At 60.0% G+C, this 20,503-nt stretch overlaps 1 protein-coding gene across 8 annotated transcripts; it reads right to left on the minus strand.

Moving 5' to 3' along the window:
• Window positions 1–8: 8 nt before the first annotated feature.
• Window positions 9–20,217, minus strand: ARHGEF1 (Rho guanine nucleotide exchange factor 1). 8 transcript variants are annotated; one of them, XM_042230951.1, is made up of 30 exons: window positions 20,110–20,217; window positions 15,500–15,542; window positions 15,322–15,405; window positions 14,363–14,476; window positions 12,133–12,231; window positions 11,824–11,866; window positions 11,339–11,585; window positions 10,662–10,691; window positions 10,286–10,385; window positions 10,036–10,132; window positions 9,925–9,954; window positions 9,549–9,686; window positions 8,516–8,621; window positions 7,054–7,221; window positions 6,656–6,801; window positions 4,688–4,834; window positions 4,292–4,374; window positions 3,925–4,050; window positions 3,722–3,836; window positions 3,496–3,596; window positions 3,328–3,405; window positions 3,041–3,116; window positions 2,780–2,947; window positions 2,186–2,273; window positions 1,953–2,039; window positions 1,535–1,602; window positions 1,358–1,444; window positions 822–985; window positions 635–737; window positions 9–382 (listed from the first exon to the last, which is right to left on the minus strand). In XM_042230951.1, the coding sequence occupies exons 2-29, from the start codon at window positions 15,527–15,529 to the stop codon at window positions 654–656; spliced, it is 2,904 nt and encodes a 967-aa protein (XP_042086885.1). In that variant the 5' UTR covers window positions 15,530–15,542; window positions 20,110–20,217; the 3' UTR covers window positions 9–382; window positions 635–653. The 8 variants fall into 8 exon arrangements, with proteins under 8 accessions (XP_042086885.1, XP_060254603.1, XP_060254602.1 ...); XM_060398620.1 differs by having other exon boundaries at window positions 19,901–20,201; XM_060398619.1 differs by lacking the exon at window positions 20,110–20,217 and adding an exon at window positions 18,849–18,950.
• Between the last annotated feature and the right edge of the window lie 286 nt (window positions 20,218–20,503).

Here is a 20,503-nt window from a genome sequence, read left to right on the forward strand (position 1 = left end):
CTCAGACCTCTCCTTAGATAATATATATTAAAAAATAAACCTCCAATTCAGGGTATAAAAACAGAGCAAAGGCACTTGGGGGTGGGGGTTGGAGGGCCTGGACAACCCCCCCCCCCCACCCAGGCAATACTGAGATGGCCCAGGAATGGGGGCCAGGTGGTGCCCCCCCGGAATGAAGCCCTGAGTCCCCCAAGTAGGAGGGAGAGAAGGCCAAAGCCAGTGGGAGGTGGCCGTGGGGCAGTGATCCCATCTGGGCGCCCCCCCACCCCCACAAGGCGTGGCCTGGGGCAGCCCGGCTCCCTCTCCTCAGGCCCCTGGGGTTGGAGACACTGGGTAGTCACGGTTGTGCAGTGGTGGGCGCCCGCTCCTTCTTGCGAAAGACCTGAGGGCAGGGGAGAGGCAGGAGCAGAAGGGAGACGGGAGGAGAGATGGATAGGGTGGAAGGGAGGGTGGGGAAACAGCACAGAAGAGCCAGAGAAACAGAGATGGAGACAGGAGGCGGAGTGGGGAGACGCAGAAAGTCAAAGATGGAGGGAGAGAAACCGGACGGGGCTGTGCAGCCGTTAGCATCCGATGCGGCCGCTCGGGCGCCTCCTCTCTGGACTGTGCCCGGCTCCCCCGGTCTTCCACTCACCTGCCTGGGGCAGGGGACCTCAGGTACAGCCAGACTGGGGGACGGTGTTCTCCCCAAGCTGAGACAGGAGGAGTCTCAGGCGGCAAAACTCCTCCTCCACCTCCTGGTTTTGGGGGATCATCAGTGAGAAGGGCTCCTCCACTTAGTCAGCCCCTTCCTCCCTGCTCCCACTCCCAGGCCACACCACCTCCAGCTGTTTAATGGTCTCCTCCAGGCTGAGCAGCTCCTCCCGAATTTCCTGGGGCTGTGCTGGGGTCGAGGGGCTGCCCCCTGGGACCCCATCCCCTTCGAGGGGAGGCCCTGCCCCGCTGTCTTCCTCTGAAGGCAACAGGAGCTGTTTCAGGGTCAGCACTGGACAGGGGTAAGGGGACAGAGTCAGAGGTGGGGGGGCGAGGGCTGGAAGATGTAGCTGGGGATGGGTGAGGGCCTACGGTGGGAAGGAGCTTCTGGTTAGCAAGACCTGCGGAAGGGGCTGGGGATGCGAGGAGGGGTGCAGGGGTGTGAAGCTGGGGCCGAGGGGGAGGGCACCCGGGGAGAGGCTGCACTGAAGGTCAGGGGCAGGGGTTGCAGGAGGCAACTTGGGGCCACCAAGGACGGCGGTGCAGCCTGGGGCTGTGCATGTGGTGGACTGGGTGGGCTTGCTTCCGGTGCCTGAGCACAGGCAGGTGGGAAAGCAGTGTGGGGGCGGGCGGTGGCCGCCCTGCGCGGGTGGGGCTGAGCTACCTTTCTGAAGGGCCTTGGCGGCGAGCTGGCCCTCGAGGCCTTGTCTGGAGAAGGGCAGGAGGGAGTTGAAGAGTCTCTCCATCCGACCTGGGTCGGGGAGCGGAGAGGGGGCTCAGACCCTGCCAGGCTTCCTGTGGAACCCTCCCCCCAACTCATCACCCCTCTATCAAGGCTCACCATCCGCCGGGGGCATCTCTCGGCTGCCATTGCCGTTTTCGGAGCTGCTAAGCAGGGGTTCGCGGGTGCTGAGGGGAGCAAGTGCCGGGTGACCCCACCACCCTGGCCCTGGTAGGCAGCCAGGGCAGGGAGACAGGGAGCTGGAGGTGGGGAAGGCAGGGAGGTCCGGAGATAGAGACAGAGGTCGAATTTGGGAGACAGGGAGACAGAGAGGCTTGGCCAGTGGAAGACAGAGAGGCCTGGATTGGAGACAGATGGGCTGTGGTGGGGTGGGTGCACACGCGCACACGCCTTCACGTGCATGCACACAGACACACGTGCACATGCACACACATGGCGACTGGGCTGGAGCGCGGGTTCTGGGGACACACGGGGAGGCTGCCCCTTGACCTCTAGCTCCCTCTCCTGGCCCCCTCACCTGCTGGGGCCAGGCCGATGTTTGGGTCTGGAGGTGCGGGCGGGGACCTTCAGGGATCCAGCGGTCTCGGTGATGAGGCTACACCAGCTGAGGAGACAAGCCAGCCCCCTGGGCCGTCAGAGCCCCCAGACCCTGGGCCAGGACATTCCTCCCCTCCCTGTCCCCAGAAACCCTGGGGCCCAGGCCTCCTCCTCTTCCCCCTCTACCCACTCCAGGAACCCAGACCCACTCACATCCTCCGCTCGGACACTGTCTGCGCCACCAGCTCGTATATCTGGGCCTCCTGGTCCCAGGTAAAAATGACATAGAAGGCTTTGTGATCTGCAAGGGGAGGGAAAAGCGAGGCTCAAAGCCAGGGTCACCCCAACGTGCCCCTGGGGAAGTCCCCCACAACCTTAGGGCTCCCAGGACTCAACTCACCCACTCTGTCCCCCTCCAGAACCCTCCCTCATCTAATCAGGAAATAAGTGCCCCATCTGCTCCACCTACAAGACTTCCAGGACCACTCCCAACATCATGGCCCCACCAGGTTTCAATTCCTGCTCCCTATGGCCCCCAAGAGGCGGCCAGGGCATTTTTTCAAAATACTGCTTAGAACTAGCAGCTCTTCTGTGCAAAAACCTGGGGGCAGTTTCCCATTTAACTTAAAATCCACAAGCCAGCCTGGCACCCCGGCCGTGTCCTGTCCAGGGTCCCCCTACCCAGCCTCAGCCTCAGGGCTGCCAGCCATCCCCCCTACCCCCCCGCCCCTGGGCGCAGAGCATGTGCGCCCAGCTCTTCGGAGGGTTCCTCCGCCATCCTGGGGACGGCCGTGCCCGGGGCCTCACCGGTGGCCACCTCGCGAGTCATGGCGGAGGTGAGCCGCAGCACTGGCCGCAGCATGGTCTTGCCATCGGGTGTGGGTGTCAGCGTCCGGCTGTGCGACTTAAGCAAGAGCCGCTCGTCCTGGCGCTGAAGCAGCAGCAGCAGGTCATTCAGCAGCAGCACGTGGACCTCTGCAGGTTGGGGGTCAGGGCTCAGCACCCCCACCTGACACCCTGGCCCCTGAGGTGCCCCCCCCCCGCCCTGCTCGCTGCCCTGGCGCTCACCCACAGCCTTGTCCTTTGTCACCCGCCACGTCAGTGGGCCCTCGTAGATCAGCCTCTTCTTGGTGATGTCTAGGCTCTGGAGGCAGGAAGGAAGGGGTGATGGCCGGTGAAGGTGGGGTGGGGGAAGGTGAGGATGACCCCGGGGGGGGTCGGTCAGGTCAGCTCATTCCCCGCTGGGAAATAAGGGGGGTGGGGTCAGAGCTGAGGGGCCCCTCTTTCTTCCCAGGTGTGTTATCAGAGAATGCTGAGGGTGGGCAGAGAGGAGGGGAGGGCAGCGGGGAGGGCACCTTGAACTCGATCAGCATGGGGTCGTTGCTCTGCCGCAGGTGGGTCAAATCCAGACGCCTCTGATAATCTTTGAGCCGCTAGGGGCAGGGAAGGGAGGGTCACTAGCTTCCACAGACCTCTGCACACGCACACCCTCCCGCCCTGGCCCAGGGCCCTGTGCAGCTCACCAGCAGGTCCTCCATGTCCCGCACGGCAAGGTTGACGTGTTGCAGAATTTCCCGGCAGCACTCGGCCGCCCGCTCCACTTTCTCCCGTTCCACTGACTCTTCTGTGGGCAAAGGGGGAGACCGGCCCCGGGGTGAACCCCAACCCTGGAAGCTCCGGGTCCCGACGCCAAGGCTGGAGGCCGGAGAGCCAGGGTCCGGCAGGACGGGGTGGGGCCGCTCTCTCTACCTGTGTTCTGCCCGATGCTCTGCAGAAGCAGGGGGTACTTGGTCAGACGCTGCATCTCCGTGGGGATCATGTCCTTCAGCTGCAGCCGGCGGCACCGGGGCCGGCTCTCGGCGTCCTGCAGGAACAGCAGCTCTGAGACACCAGGACACCGGCCCCCCTCCCTGGGGACCCTGGAGCCCGGACCACCTCCCACCCCACCTCACCTGCACGAAGGTACAGAACCGGGGCTCCTTGCGCTGTTTGGCTTTGAGCTGCTCTAAGGCGAATGACTGGTGGCTACAGAAGCGGGAGGAGATCTTCTGGAACCACGAGCCCTCAGGACCATCGAACTACAGCGAGAGGCAGGCCAAGGAGGGTGTTTCAGGTGGGCTGGAGGACAGGGCTAGAGCCCCAGACCCCTGGGGCTTGGATGCGGGTAAGGTTGAGACCCTGGGCCTGGGTTCCAGGTCCCCAGCCAGGAGGAGGGGGGGGGGGCACTGGAGGGGCGGGGCGGGGCAGTGGAGTGGAGGGGCGGCGCAGTGGAGGGGAGGGGAGGGGCAAGTGGGCGGTGCCTAGGCTGGGCGCTCTCACCCGGGCCAGCAGCACATCTCCGATCTCCTCGATGAGGTAGCCACTATCCTGCCTCCGCTTCATCAGGCAATCAAGGAATAGGGCTGTAGGGAGCAGAGAGGAAAGGCGGTGCTCTGTCAGGGTCCCCGAGATCGGATGCAGAGCTGGTCTGGTGCTGGGGAATGGGGGGTTGGACTGCAGGTGGGTGTGTCGGGTCCTTGGGGCCGGTGACTGCCCCCTCGCTCCGACTCCCTGCCCCATGCCTGTTGATGATGTGTTCCCTGGGAGGTGAGCTCTGGGGATCTGGAGTGTGGCCCTCCCCAGTGCTAGACCAGAGGCTGCCCGGGGTCAACGGCAAGGCAACGGAACAGAGAGCTGACAGGTGGGACGATGGGAGGGCCACAGCCCCGCACTCACAATGCACCTCGATGAGCTCGTCCAGGCTGGGGAAGATGTTCTGGAGCTCCTCCTGGGAGTAGAAGCCCCCTTCCGCCATGGGCTGGTAGAAGACGTCGTGGAGCACGCGGAGCATGCGCACATGGGCAGCCTCCGTCACCAGGAGCTCTGCGGGGACAGTGGACAGAGGAACAGTTGGGGCTGGCGAGCATGCAGACTCTGGGGGTGTAGGGGGGCCCTCTCAGAGGCAGGCTGGGGAGGGGATGGCACAAGGATGACTCTGGGTGGAGCCACTCGCCCCTGAAATAGCCTCTGATAAGTCCTCCACCCCACTGCCTTTCTCATATGGCGGCTGCAGCCAGCCAAGGGGACCAGTAGTCCCAGTTTGCCACATACCATGGGCTTCCCAGGACATGAGATTTTCAGTGCTAACTAGGTCGTGTGGGCATGCACACTCAGTCATGTCTGACTCTCTGTGACCCCATGGACTGTAGCCCACAAGGCTCCTCCACCCATGGGATTTCCCAGGCAAGAATATTGGAGCAGGTTGCCATTTCCTCCTCCAGGGGATTTTTCCCAACCCAAGAATCGAACCCATGTCTCCGGTATCTCCTGCACTGGCAGGCAGATTATTTACCAACTGTGCCACCTGGGAAGTCCCCAAACCAGGACAGTCCCAGGCAAATCGGGGACAAGTTGGTTGCCTCACTGCGTGTAGCTGCGTTTCAAGTCTAACCATCCAGCAAGTTTCTCAGGCTGTTTCTGGCACAATGACTCTGACAGGTTGATGGCCTGGGATCCAGGGGCCTCCAGGGGGTGCGTGCCCGAGTTCCAGTGATCCCCCAAATCCCCAGAGACTAAATGCGTGATTTTGTACGTTAAGCATGTATTTCTGGTGAGAGAAACCGCCATGCGGTCCACCATGGTAGCCACTAGCCATGCCAGTAACTCTAAATTTTGCTTAATTAAAATGAAACATAATGCACAATTCAGCTCTCAGTTGTGCTCACCACACTTTAGATGCTCAACAGCTGTTATGTGGCTGGTGGTTACCATGTTGGAAACTACAGATATTTATTGCATGTGACCATCATTCCAGAAGGTTCTATCAGATGGCACTGGGAATGTTTTGATCATTACTCTCAGAAGGATCTGTGACCCAAAGGGCATCTATCCACTGCCCTAAAACTTCTGAATGAGAATCCTTCTCGGCCATTAAATAATCTGTAAATTAACTTCCAAATGAGCTTCCCAAAACACTCTACATCTGGCAAACCTCCCTCAACACAGACACAATTTGAAATCACAGGGAAGGATTAAGATAAAAATGGTATCTCTCAGCTCAGAAGCAAGCATTGCTAAGAATATATTATCTTCCCAAACTTTTCTGGGTGGGAATCTTTTTCTCCCCTGACTGCTCAAGATCATAGTCGTAACAGCAGTCACAGCTGAATGCTCTGACCCTGGACCCATCATTGGGCTGAATGCACGAATCCTCTCATCTTCATCTCTGTGGGGCTTTTAAGGGAGGAGTTATCACTAGCCACATTTCACAAACAAGGAGACAAAGGCTTTTCCTAGAAATGCAGCTTTTATAGACCGTTTCTGGCTGTGCACGTCAACACCGTCCCGCACTACAAAAAATCATTTAGAGAGGACTTCCCTGGTGGCCCAGTGGTTAGGATTCTGTGCTTCCATTGCAGGGAGGGAGTGTGGGTTCAATTCCTGGTCAGGGAACTAAGATCCCACATGCCGTGCAGCATGGCCAAAACAGAAAACCATTCCTTGGAAACGTCACTTCCAGCAGCTGCCTGCCCATTCGTTCCCTGGGATGTTCTACAATTTAGCTAACAAATGGCCCTCTGAGGGAACTGGGCAGCCTTCAAGCTCTGGTGTAAGCAACACCAAGATGGCCATCCCCCTGCATCTGTCTTTGCCAGAGGTGGGCTGTGTCCTCGGCCGCAGTAGGCTGAAGGGGGTGGCACTCACCGCTGATGACCTCCTGCCGCTTCACCTGGCTCTTGGGCAGGCTGTGCAGAATGTCCTGGGGGACAAGCTCTCGCCAGCCAGGCGGCTCCTCCGGTTCCAGCTCCAGTCCTGAGCGGCCCGGCTCTCCCTCGTCTCCAGGCTCCGGGCTGTGGGACAGAGGCCTCGTCAGGTCCCCGGTTCAGGGCATCCCAGGAAAGAGCCTTTGACTCCTTCCACGCCCATCCCCTAGGGCGGCCCAAGCTGTAGACCGGCCCCCAGATCTCTGGAAAGCAGCCGCTCACCCCTCTGCTGTGACCACTGGAGGCCCACAGTGATCTCAGCATCCGATATCCCCCACCCGGGCCTCCCTGACTCTACAGGCTGCCTTGGTGGATGGAGGGGGTGGGGCAGTGACGTACGTGGCTCGACGGGTAGGGCCAAGCACGGCCGTGGCGGAGCTGGGGTCCATGTCCACGTCGCTCCGGGAGCGGCCCCCACCCCGGCCCTTAGCCCCGAGGCTACCCCGGGAAGGCCGGCGGCGGTCACTCACCCGCAGGCTCTCTGAGCGCCCCAGACGCCCTGACAGCCTGGACCCCGAGGCCAGGAAAGAATCAGGCCCAGACAGAAACAGGGAGAGACCAGGACAGGGAGAGATGGGAGAGACCAGGACAGGGAGAGACGGGGGGAGACCAGGACAGGGAGAGACGGGGGGAGACCAGGACAGGGAGAGACGGGGGGAGACCAGGGCAGGGAGAGACGGGGGGAGACCAGGGCAGGGAGAGACGGGGGGAGACCAGGACAGGGAGAGACGGGAGAGACCAGGACAGGGAGAGACGGGGAGAGACCAGGACAGGGAGAGACGCAGGGAGACCAGGACAGGGAGAGACGGGGAGAGACCAGGACAGGGATCAAACATGCAACAGAAGAGAGGAGAGAGTCAGGAGGACCAGTGTAACTTTGGGGTAGGGGCAGTGGGGGGTGGTCAGAAGGGATACTGAAACTGGTGGAGGAAGGTCAGGGATGGGGAACCCAGCAGGGAGCGAAGGACTGCCCCCTCCCTTCCCTGAGGCAGGGGGATAGGGGCAGAGCCAGGAGGCCAGGGCGGGGAGGGGCAGTTTCAATACTTAGCTCTTCGGCTGGGAGGGTGGTGTCCCCACCCACCCCTCACAGGGGTGTAGGGGAAGGGGTGGCCCCTGGGGAGAGGGGAGGGGCTGGGAGAAATGGGGGAGGGGCTAGCCCTCCCCCTACCCAGGGCCCAGGCACCCACCTCTTCCACTTTCTGGGGAGAGAGGGGGACAGGGTCAGAGGTGGACCCAGAGGGAACCCGACTCACCTCCCCCACCCACCACAGGGTCCCCAAAGCAGCGGCACGAGGACTGGCAGGGGGCAGAGCCTGCCCCCCAACTGTGAGGGGGACAGGGCCCCCAGGCATGGAGCACAGAGGGCTAGGGGGAGGGAGGGAGGGGGCGCTGGGAGGCAGGAGCAAGGAGGCTGGGCTGGAGGCTTAAGAATGGGGGGGGATGGATGGAAGATGGGGTGGTGGTAGGGGCAGAGGGAGAGGGGCCAGGAAGACCTGAGAGGGGGTAAAGCGGAAGAAGAGGAAGGAGGAGGAAAGGAGGGAAAGAGGGAGCAAGGGGAGAGGAAAAAAAAAATCAGTGAAAAGGGAAGGAGAGGAAGAAGGGAAGGAGAAAGGAGGAAGAAGGAATGGAGGGAGAGATGAGGAAAGACAGAGCGGAGGAAGAGGGGTGAGGAGGCGAAGAGGGAGGAGCAGGGCAGAGTGGAGATGGCTCGGCTGGGGACGGCAGGCGCAGTGGCAGCACGACTCCCAACACGCGTCGCCCCCACCCCACCCCAACCCAGCCCGCGCCCAGCCCCTGGCACCTCTCTGTGTCGGCAGCCTCCTCCGTGCTCTCTAGCGGCGCTGGGGCGTCCAGGCTGGCTGGGCCCTGCGGAGGCGGGTCCCCCACCTCCAGGAGGGCATCAACACCTGCAGGGACAATGTTGAGGGGGGAAGCAAGGCTGTCTGGAAGGCCCCTGCGGTGGTGAGACCCCCACCCCCCTACACCCTGGGGGCCTCCATTCCTTGAGCCATCCACTGCCTGGCCGACACCACGTGGCTGCTCTGTATTTTAGTGGGACAGACAGATGGAAGCTGGTAAAGAACCTGCCTGCAATGCGGGAGACCTGGAATCGATTCCTGGACTGGGAAGATCCCCTGGAGAAGGGAAAGGCTATCCACTCCAGTATTCTGGCCTGGAGAATTCCCTGGACCATATAGTCCATGGGGTTGCAAAGAGTCGGACACGACTGAGTGGCTAAGCACATACGCAGACAGATGGAAAGAGCTCTGAAAACATGGCCATGGGCAGCCAGGGCCCAGTGGGCGAAGATGTCGCAAAACTGGGGTGCCAGTCTCCCACCTGGAGAGGAGACTGGATGCCTCCACATTCATTCATTCTCCCAGCACTCCCCTGGGACTTGTGGGAAGAGAATGTATCCCATTTGGAGGGGAGGAGGCTGAGGTTCAGAGAGAGGAGGGGCTTCTAAGACCTGACACAAGCAAGTTGCAGAACCAGGATTTGAACCCAGGCCCTGGCCAAGTGGCCTTCTCGGGGGGGAGGTCACACAAGGAGTGGGAGACATTTCCATAGAGGAGCCAAGTTCACCATCTAAGGGGGCTGGTCGGTCATGGACTCAGAGAGGGTTCTGGGAAATGACACCATGGGGGCTGATGGGAAATGTAGTCCAAGGAGGTGGGGCAATCCATCACCAGGACAGAGGTCAGAGCTTAGGAGGAAAGCCGTGGAAAGGGTAAACCAGGGGAAGGATGTGGTTATCGGTTAACACTGGTGACAAGGAGCAGGGAGGGCGGAGGACCAAGGGGCTGTTTTCCTGGGGGGTCCAGGAAACTCACCTGGCTCCCGGTCAGGGCTGTCCCCAGACAGAGGATGCGGAGAAACTCCGGGGCTGTCCTGCCCAGGGCCTCCAAGATTCCGGTCCCGGGAAGGCGCCCCCTGACCTCCCTTACGTTCTGTAAGGCCCGGCTTCTCAGCTGGGGATGTATCAAGGGAGAAAACGGAGTATGAGAGTCAAGCGACTGAAATCCACAAGGGCCGAGGGATCTAACAGGCCGCTCTGCTCGGTCCTCCCCATCGCCCAGAAGACCCCTCCTCCACCCTCGGACCCAGGAGTCCCAGCCCCTTGTCCCTCCTCCCTCAGACCTTGTGGGTCCCCCCACCTCCCCTCTTAGGTCCCCAGGATGGATGACGCTCTAGATTCAGGGCCATTACCATCAACCTCGACCTTCGGGTTTCGAATATCTGGGGGTGAAACGAGAGATGGGACTGTGAGGTGGGGGCAACATGGGGAAGTCAGGGCGGGGCCAAGGCTGGGCACCTCACCCTGGGTCTCTCCCCGGTTCCAGCGGGCGGCATCCAGGAAGCTGCTCAGGCCTTTCTTGGTCTTGGTTGGTTCATCTGACCGCCGGTTCCCTATCATCTGGGGAAGGGGTGGGGGGAGGCGGAGCTGGGCATTTCTGGACCGATGTCAACAGAGGGCTCAAACCTCAGGGGCGCAGAGGCTTCCCAGCGGGCGGGAGGGAAGGCCCTCTCTGGGGAGGAGAAGGCCAGGTTTGGGCGCTCAGGGAAGCACCTTTTTCCGAAAGAAGTTCCTCCCGGACTTCTTGTCCCCGCTCTTGGTCCGCACCCCAAGGTGCCGCATGTACAGGCTGATGGCGTTGACCACGGCGGCACTGTGGGGAGGGGACAGTGAGGGCGCACGGACAGACATGCAGGCTCCCAAGGACGCAGGGACCCCGCCACCCCTACAGCTTCCCCTCCACCCACTTCACACCCCCACCCCACAACCACTTCTTGCTGAGCATCTGAGCAAAAGCAGAGAGAGGAGGTTCTAGGGAATGGAGCCAGGCATGCAGCTCAACGCCCAGGCCCCCAGCTAGACCCTTCCCCCCCCCCGTTTCCTCGGGCCGTGACACCAAACTCCCCAGCGGCCTCTTTGCTTCCATCACCTCTTCTCCTCATCGTTAGAGATGGTGTGCCTGTAAGAAGAAAGAAGTCTGTGACCAATGCGCTAAGCCTGGGGTCCCTGACTACCCAGCACAGCAGGTCACTCACTGTCCCCTTCAAAGCTGGGATGGGGGCGCCACTCTGCCGAAGCATCTGGGACAGACAACTGCTGGAGGAGAGACCCTCACTCGGGGTGGTGGGAGTTGCAAGGGCAGGACCCAAAGCACAGGCCTGAATGCAAGACCACGGACAGGACCTGGGAACTGGGAGGAACCCCCAAGCTGGGAAGGGAAGATGCAAAACCAGATGGGTGAAAATGCGAAGACTTCCCAGGTGGCACCAGTGGTAAAGAACCTGCCTGGCAATGGAGACAGACGTTAAGAGACACAGGTTTGATCCCTGGGTTAGGAAGAGCCCCTGGAGGAGGGATGGCAACCCACTCCAGTATTTTTTCCTGGAGAATCCCATGGGCAAGAGAAGCCTGATGGGCTACAGTCCGTGGGGTTGCAAAGAATTGGACATCACTGAAGCGTGCACACAAAGGCCCCAGAAGTCAGGAGAGGACACCAAATGCGTGGAAATGGCCCTTGAAGCTGCAGAGGGAATCCGGAAGCGGACGGGACGAGGATGGGATAGCAGAGGGTGCCCCCTGGGCTAAGGAGAGACCTGCCCCACTCACTGCATCTCCTCCAGGTGGGTCAGTTGCCGCTCAGCCAGGTGCCGCTCCCGGGCCTCGTAGCTGGCACGGTCCCGCGCCACCCAGGCCCCCAGCTGGACCAGCTCCTGCTCCCAGGGTGTCATGCCCATGAGCTTCTTGGAGCGGAAGTCCTCCAGCTGCCGGACCACGGCTACCTGCTGGCTCTGCACCACCTCCTGCACAAACTGCCGCTGGAGCTCCTCAGGGAAGAGGTCAGGCCGTGTGCGGTCTGCGGGGACAACGGGGACCGGGCTGGGGGCCAGTTCCCTGGGCCGTGAGTCCGCCCCTAACCCTGCCCACCCCTGGACTCTGACAACCATGCTTCCTTGGGCTGGGGTGGCCATGAGACAGGAAGGCATCTCTGCTGTCCAGGGACCATGGTGAGAGCATGGCCTCCCACCCCAGGGGGCTCCTGGTCCCTGCTAGAGACCTCTCCCTCACCCCAAAGTCCCCTTTCGTCTTCTTACCAAGTTCAAAGGCCACAGCAGGAGGGACCATCACTCGTAGGATCTGCTCAGGAGAGAGAATGGAGTGAAGGGGAGGACGCAGCGGTGAAGGGGCAGCCATGATGGGATGAAGGGATGGTAGCCCAGGCAGCAGGTGGGAATGATGCTCTGATGGGAGGAGCAGTGGATGGAGAGCCAGGCTGGCACGAGGTCTCCCACCGGGCGGGCCAGGCCTCCCTTCACGCTGCCCTCAGCAGGGTGGAGGTTGGGAGGAGCAGGGTGGCTGCCCAGGGGGTTGGGGATGGGGGCCCCCTTGAAGGTGTCTCTCACCGAGTGCTTATCCAGGAAGCTGTGGTAGAAGTCAATGAAAGCTTTCTTGAACTCCTTGGGGCCCAGGGAGCCCAGCATGTCCGCATGCAGGCAGCAGAGCTGGGGGACACAGAGCGTGATCCATCCTCTTCCCGCCCCACCCAAACTGCACTGCCCCTTGGAAAGCCTCGGGGTGCAAACCCTCTGGGAAGTGCTCCCCGATGTCCCCCATCCCCACACCTGACTCCCTCACAGCTGCCCGGGGCCACTGCACCATTCCCTTAATTTTCTCTCCTGTGAAATGGTTCTTTGGTCTGTCTTCTCTCTGCTGCTGCTGTTACAACAGCTGCTGTTACACCGCCCCCAGCTATACTAAGAGGGCTCAGTGCGTCCCGACACTGTCCAAACCCTTTACCTGCATTAATCTGTTCAACCACGGGGAGGACCATCATTATCCCGTGTTGCAAATGAGGAAACAGTAAGCGACAAAGTTGGGATTGGATTTCTGGCAGTCTGTCTCTGCGACTCTCCATTGCAAAGCAATACTGTGTTACTCAAGGGGATGCGTGTGTGTGTGTGTGTGTGGCAGCCAGGAGGTTCTGATTCATCGGTGTCTCAGGGCCTAGCGCACAGCGGGGCTAAGCACATAAACAGGACAAGTGACGGTCGCTCACTCATTCATTCGTCAAGCATTCCCTGAGGTTGCCCACGGGGGGAGCCCTCTGCTGGCTGACACTGGCAATGCTGCGGGGCCTCCAACCTGTCCTGGCTCCTGGCAGACTCTCATCCAGTGAGGGACATGCTCTCAGTCGGCTAAGGACTTGCCCCAGGAATCTATGCCTGCCCCCTCCCCCCCCCCCCCAAAAAATAAAAACTCCATCTGAGGCTAACAGCAAACAGCCCAGGTGACCACAACCATCTCCCGGCCGCTCCAGCCAACGAGGTGAGAGAAGAGCACGAGGACAAAGCTCAAAACGCCGAAGGCCATCTGGGTCACGTTAGTCACACCCCAGCCCTGGCGAGGCCTCAGTTTCCACATCTGGAAAGGGACACAGCAACCAGCACAATCCCTGGGCTAAGTTCCAGGAAGGCAAGTTCCAGAAACACTCAGGCTCAGCAGGGGGACTCCTCTGCCCAGAGGGCCAGTGCCCCCAGGCATTAGGGAAGGCTTGGGGGGAGAGCATTTTTCTGGCAATTTCCTGATTTCCTGTTTCTGAAACTTTGGTGTCAGTCAATACAGCCTTCTCTCTGCCTCCCCCACCCCCGCCGCCAGGCATCCCTTTCTGCCACTTCCATCAGTTTCCTTGTTTTCTGGAGGGGGCTTCCTGGAGGTTCCAGGTGGTGAAGAATCTGCCTGTTTCATGAGAGACCTGTGTTTGATCCCTGGGTTGGGAAGATCCCCTGGAGAAGGGAATGGTTATCCACGCCAGTATTCTTGCCTGGAGAATCCCACAGATAGAGGAGCCTGGTGGGCTACAGTCTATGGGGTCGCAGAGTCAGACACGACTGAGCAACCAGCACTACGACCCACGTCCAGTACAGAGCAGTGCCCTGGTCTAAGCCCAACTCCCGGCCTATGCTGGGCTGTGTGGGGTCCTCATGGGGCAGGACCCCAACCCACAGAGCCCTCTCCAGCCGGCACCCAGCCTTCTTCCTCCCTAAGCCACCTGCCGGGTTCTCTAGACTCTGTAGGCGTCTCCCAGATAGTATGGCTCTGCATCCACACCACCCCGGTATTCTCTGCCTGATACAGGTTTTCTGTAGCATCCATTATGTCCTCTGTGCCTCGCGGGCTGCTTGTAGCAGGCTCCTTGTTTCTGGACCAGGGCCTGCTGTGCTGCCTAGGCCCGAGAAGGCTACTGGCATTCTCCCAACCACCAGCCCTGAAGCACTGACTGGAAGCACCTGCAGAGAACTTAAGATTCTGGGGCTAAGGGCGCTGTCACTGACGGGTGATGCTGCCACGGGCATGGGAGAGCAGCTGGGGCATGGTTTTTCTCCAGGTTGCTGGATTCTCCGTTGCTCTGCGAAACTGCACCCTGCTTTGCTCAGAAATTTACACTGGCAGGTGCAACCTTGTCTGGACCCCATGGCTGGCTTCCTGGCTCTCAAGCTGTGTGCTCTGGGTCTCTTTCCCAGACCCTCCTGACATTCATCCTCACGGGCCTAATGCACTGAACACTGCGGCTGGTCCCAGCCCCGCCCCGTGCCTCCCGGCCCCGCCCCCGTGCCTCCCCGGCCCCGCCCTCACCAGGGGTCCCGGCTCAAACTGCATGGCCACGTGCTGCAGGAGGGCCATGAGGTGGGCCGGGCGCCGCTTCACCTGATCCAGGTTCTGGAACTGGTTGTTTTGTTCCTCGGGATTCTGTGGGGTGGGGATGGGAGTGAGACAGAGGGGGACAGAGGAGGGGCTTGTGGCTTGATTCTCGCCCCTCTTCCCCGGCACTTCCCCGAAAGGATCCAAGCTGGGGGGGGGTAGGGGTGCTGATAGTGCCACTGCTGGGATGGTGGCCAGTCAGGGGGTGGGGAGGATGGGTGAGACTTCATGTTCTAACGGTGGGTGGTGAAGAGAGAAATCAGGAGAGATGGAACGAGGATCTGTGCTGTCATTACGGGGAGTGGGCAGCGATAAAAACTGCGATCAGAGGAAACCGGCTGACAGCTTGTGCTGTGATATCAAAAGGAGGCACTGAGGATGGGGTGAGGGGATGAGGAAGGAGGTATTAGGAAGATGAAAGAGAGATGGGGGCTTCCCTGTTGGTCCAGTGCTTAAGAATCTGCCTTGCAATGCAAGGGATGCCAGTTCGATCCCTGGTCTGGGAGGACCCCATATGCTGCAGAGCAATTAAGCCTGGGCGCCTCAACTGCTGAGCCCACGTGCAGCAGCTACTGAAGGCCTCACGTGCCTAGAGCCTGTGATCTGCAACAGGAGAGAAGCCACCGCAGTTGAGAAGCCCACCCCCGCCCCCCGCCTCGCCCGCCACAACTAGAGAAATCCCGAGCTCAGCAATGAAGACCCAGCACAGCCAAAAAATAAACTAAATACATCTTTAAAAAAGAGAGAGAGATGGGCAGAGACAGAAGGCCAAATGACAGCATCAGAGGATGGAGAACAGGGTGTAAGCTGACACAGACGCTGAGCATGGGGCTTGAGGGCTGGGGCCCCAGGGAGCTTGAGACAGAGGCTTTTCCAGCCCGCGTCCCTCTCACCGTCTTCAACTCAATCTCAAAATCCTCGTCCTCTGCCCCGATGATGCTGACGGGCACCAGGCCGGGTCGGGGGGGCCCTGGGGCCTGTGGAAGGGGAGGGATGGCTTCAGCCCACATTGCTCCCCGACGCACAGCGCCCCCCACCCAACTCCCTCACCCCTCGGCCCTCTCCACTCACCGCCCCTCGGGCGACGTCTTCTGCCTCCATGGGCACTGCCGGGCTGGGGGAAGAGGAGGGGCCGCGGTTAGAGGGGTGGGAGGTGGGGAGAGCAGGGCGGTTACTCACAGATTCCTGGCCCAGGTGCGAAGGTGAGTAAACAGCCTCCTCTCCCTCTCCCATCCTGGCCTCCACAGCTCAATGGGGCCTCTGTGTGCCGACAAAGAGCCCTTCAGAGGCCAGCCAGGGCGGGGAGCCCGAGGACAGGGAGCCGCGTGTTGGGGGGAGCTGGAGGCCAGGAGCCTGGGTCCATGAGAGAGCTGTGGCCCAAGAGCCTGCGATTTGGGGTCTCCTGATGAAGGAAGGGCCTGGGGGCTCTTGGATCTAAGTAAGGGAGGAGGGGTTGGGGAGTTGCGCCCTAGGGGGGCTGGGCTTGCAGGCCAACAGAGTTGGAAAAGTTAGAGGGGAGCTGGGAGGGAGACAACTGGGGTGTGGGGGCTTGCCTCTGACCTGCAACAGGCTTGGGGCAGGATGTTGCCTCTGAACCCACCAGCCCCACTTCCTGTGACAGGAAATCACAATAGCAAATCCCCCAACCCCCAGCTCTCTCTCAAGAAAACAAAACTGCGAACCCTCCTCCTTCAGGGACCAAGAGGCCTCAAAGCCACTTCTCTCCCTCGGGGCCCTGGCATCTTTCCGGCTCCCATCCCAGGAAGTAAGGGACGGCCATCAGAGAGCTCATCCCCACAGGTGCCTCTCCCTCACCCCACACCCACCTGTCCCGTCTGTCTGTCTGCCAGCTTGCCTCTCCCCAGCTGCTGCTCCCTGGCTGTCTCTCCCTTGAGTCTGCCTCCTGTCTTTTGCCTCTTTCCTCCCTGATTCTTCATTTTCACTCTCCCTTCCTTCAGCCCCGGCTCATTTTCCCCACTGTCTCTGCCTCCCCTCCCCCCACATCCGCCGAGGCCCCACGCTATCTTCTCTTGCTCTCTGTCTCCCCTCCTCGCTCTTCTCGGCCTCTGTCTCCCCACATCTGGTCCCTGCAGCCACTGTCCCCGACCTGTCCGTGTCGCTCGCTGTCTCGCCTCTCTCTCCCATCTCTCGCTGTCTCTCTCATCTTGTCTCCCTTAGAATCTCCACTTCTCCCTGTGTCTTCCCACCAACATCGTCGGTGTTCTTAATTAGTCTGACTAATGCCACTTGAGCCCGTGTGTCAGGCAGGAAGGAGCTGTGGAAACGGGTGGGGTGTACCACGAGGGGGGCGGTTCTCCCCACAGCCCAAAGCTATTTATAACCCTCGTCGCTTGAGTCCCATCCTTCTCCTCTTCCACTGGCCTCCTCCCTAACACTCAATAAACGGCAGCCGGCCTTTTGACTCTGATCATTAAACAATGATGCCTTCTGGAGTGTCCAAGGGCCATCCTTTGGGTTCACCCAAGCAGGCCTCATTTTGATTCTTTTCCATAAAGTGTGTTTGTCCAACATCCAAGCTTGGGTGACTTCAGATCTGAGCATTGTTAAATGTTCACATAAATAAAGTTGCAAACCAAGGCAGAAGAATAGTAGTAATTATTTATTATGACAGCTGAACCTACACTGCACTCACAGTGTGCTAGGCGCTGCTCTAAGTGCTTCTCACAAGTAACTCACTGAAGCCTCATAACCACAAGCAGCCCCAAGCTATTATTACTCCCATCCGAGACAGAAAACCTTCACCAGGCCACCAGCTGCAGCTTCTGGGCTGGAAGGCATGACCATGGACACGGAGGGTCCACGCTCATCCCACTCAGGGGTGGGTGGAAAAAGTTCGACAGAGGCAGGGGTGATTCCAAAAGGGCCAGGGCAAGGACAAAGGTTTATCTGAGCAAATGCTTAGGTGCCAGGCAGGCCTCGGAATGTGCACTTGATATGTATTACATCCTTCATCCCTCATCACCACGATAGGAAATAATAGCCAACGTGTAATGTGTACTAAGTGCCATGAAGTACAGTATTAGTGCTTGACAGGTATAAACTCAATCCTCTCAGTGACCCTGAGCAGTTGTCTTATTACCGCTATTATTCCCATTTTACAGAGGAGGAAACTGAGGCACACCTTATAAGAAGCAGTGCCAGGATTCTGACCCAGGCAGGCTGGCTCCAGAGTTTATGCATTTAACTCCCAGAATGTGCTGCTTTGAGAGCATGGGGAATCCACACGCCCACCTTAGGAAACTGAAATCTCAATCAAAGCTGAGAGATAGCAGGTCTCCCTATGGTGTCCGGGTACGTGGACACCGTGGCCTGGGCAGGAGTTCAGACTGGACTCAGCTGCTCCACAGAGGCCTGGGCTCAGAGAGGATTGGGGAGGAGGGTGGCTCTTTAAAAGATGGGTCATGAAGGAGTCCTGCAAAGTTAGAGAGTGATAGGTGGAAGCGGTCAGATGGATCTAAAGGCAACTGACAAGGCCTGCGGTCCAGCAGAGAGGATGCTGTGTGCATGGGGCTGTGGAGATGAGGGCAGGTTGACAAGGTCCTTAACGGTGGGGGTCCGAGAACAAAGTGGGCATGCGCAAGGACTACATGGGCGCCTGCGCATTATGCAGGGCTCAGGGTCTACATCAGGCTTTCCTGGCGGCTTAGACCACAAAGAATCTGCCGGCAATGAGGGAGACCAGGTTCAATCCCTGGGTCAGGAAGATCCCCTGGAGAAGGGAATAGCTACCAGTATTCTTGCCTGGAGAATTCCATGGACAGAGAAGGCTGGAGGGCTGTACAGCCCACAGGGTCGAAAAGAGTCGAACACGACTGAGTGACTCACAGTTCAGGGACTATAAGATATTAAGTGGATGACCCTGGTCTCCAAGAACCTCTGGGAGCCTTAAAGAAACTAAAACACAGAGTAGTCAAGGTTAGTCCTTGGAATGCCTAAGGCCCCGGATTCTGCTTGACACATGGTGGTCTACAAGGACCCTTGGTCCACAGGACCATAAGTCACACAGGATCGTTACGTCCATAAGGGAAAGAAGCCAGTGTGGGGGACCTCTGGAGATTTAAAAGGGGTACAGAATTCTATAGGGGAGTTTGGTGGTCCCCGAGACGCACGGTCCACAGGGCCCCGGATTCTAGCAGATGCTACTGATGTATCGAAACCCCCCTTCTGTAAGGAGCCGCACCCCCACGCGGGGTCATCAGGACCCTTTAGAGGGTCTGTAGGATCTAGTGATCTACATGGAACGTGGCAGGTCTACACAAGCCCCAAATCATATGTAGGACGTGGCGGGTGTACACGGGCCCTAAATCCTACACGGGACTTGGCAGCGTGCATGGTCAGGGATGCTGGGGAGGACGTGTGGTGTCAGGGTCTGACGCCCGCCGGGGGCCGCGTCCCTCACCTGCTCCAGGTCGGAGGCGAAGCACCGCAGCAGCCAGAACCGAAGCCTCCGCGCGCCGGCTCGGGCTCCCCCACCCCCGACTCGGAGTCGCTCTAGCCAGCCAAGAGTAGGCCTTTGCGTCCAGCTCCACTCCTCCCGCCAGCCGTTCTAGCCCGCTCCTGCCGGGCTCCAGCCCAGAAAACTCTACTCCTCTTTGCCGGCCGCTCTAGCTCTCCGCTGAGCCACGCAGGCCAGATAGGACCGCTCTGGCCTGTCTAGGAGGGCTGGCGTTTCCGTATATCGACTGCCCCCGTCACTCTCCTGGACCCCGCCCCCTGCCCCCCGCCCCCTGGCCGGAGGCGGAGATAGTTCCAGCCCCCAGATCAGTGTTCGTTCAATCCAAGATCACGGAGTCGCCCCGACCCCTAGCCGCCCCCCGCCCCCTCCCCCCACGAGACTGGGGTCCCCGTCCTATCTCGCCGCTTTAAGGTGGAACCGTTTGAATTCCCAACGCCTATACATTAATTCTCCCGGCAGTGCCCACCCCCCCCAGACACCCCCGCACACTTTCTGCTGGGGCTGCAAAACAAAATCCTGGATTTTGCAAACAAAATCCTGCAAAATAAAATCCTTTCTATCTAACATGCAGAAAAAGTAAATACCTCTCTTCGGGCCTCAGTCTTCCCATCTGTACAATGGGGAACGATCTCCAGTTTTTGTCCCCTACAACCTATTTCCTAGGGTATAATTCCTGACCCAACCCAGAAAAAAACCTTTCCAAAAAATGCTTTCAAACGCGTTCTGCAACTTTCAGCTTCAAGACAGCCTATGGCCTATTGCCGCTTTCCCCTTTGAGTGGCTCTAAAGTATGCAGGCTTGGAGGACGCAGCTTGGCTGAAAGCACCTGCGAGATCAAATCCCAACTCCACTCAGTCTCACGATGTGCGTGCCCTGGGACGAGTAGGTTTTCCTCCTTGGGTCTCAGTTTCCCCACTCGTGCAATGGGAGTGATCATCCGTCCTCCGCCGGACGGTTGGGAAGCTTTGACCCCGGGCTTGCAGCCCTCATCTCACCTTCCGGGCCCTCAGCAAGTATTACTTCTCCTCTCTTTGTCCCCTTTGACAGATGGAAAAACTGAGGCCCAGGGAGGGGCGGCTGCTGGCTCAGCCGGGCCGGTAGGAGGCCCCTCCACTGCCAGCAGCGCCCAGCCCCCTCTCTCCTCCTTCCCACTTCCCCTAGCAGCCGAGGGGAGGGAGGCCGGGCGGGGCCAGGGACGATGTACCTGGTGTCCGCGCGGGGTGGTGACCGGCGGGGCGCCCGAGGTCGGGCTCGGCGATCCCGGGCCCGGTGTCCCGGCTCCCGCTTCCTGGCTCTGGCGGGGCAGGAAGTTGGGGCGTTTTTCCGGAGGCCCCAGCCCCGCCACCCCTCCTTGCTTCCTGCCCGCGCCCCGCGCCCGCCCGGCACCTCCGCTTCCTTCCCCTTCTCGCCGCCGGCCCCGCCCTCCTTTCCCCGCTCCGCCCTGGACCTGCGGGCATCGGCCCCACCCGGACACCGCCTAGCTTCTCCCGGCTTTGTCAGTCTGCCCCTCCGCGGGGCGCGGGCAGCACATTTCTCAGATCTGCCTGACGTCGGCCATCACCTCCCTGACGAGGCTGGGGGCCCTGCGTCGTCCCCAC

This window comes from Ovis aries, chromosome 14, assembly GCF_016772045.2.
Source record: "Ovis aries strain OAR_USU_Benz2616 breed Rambouillet chromosome 14, ARS-UI_Ramb_v3.0, whole genome shotgun sequence".
In the NCBI taxonomy this organism is placed as follows: Eukaryota; Metazoa; Chordata; class Mammalia; order Artiodactyla; family Bovidae; genus Ovis; species Ovis aries.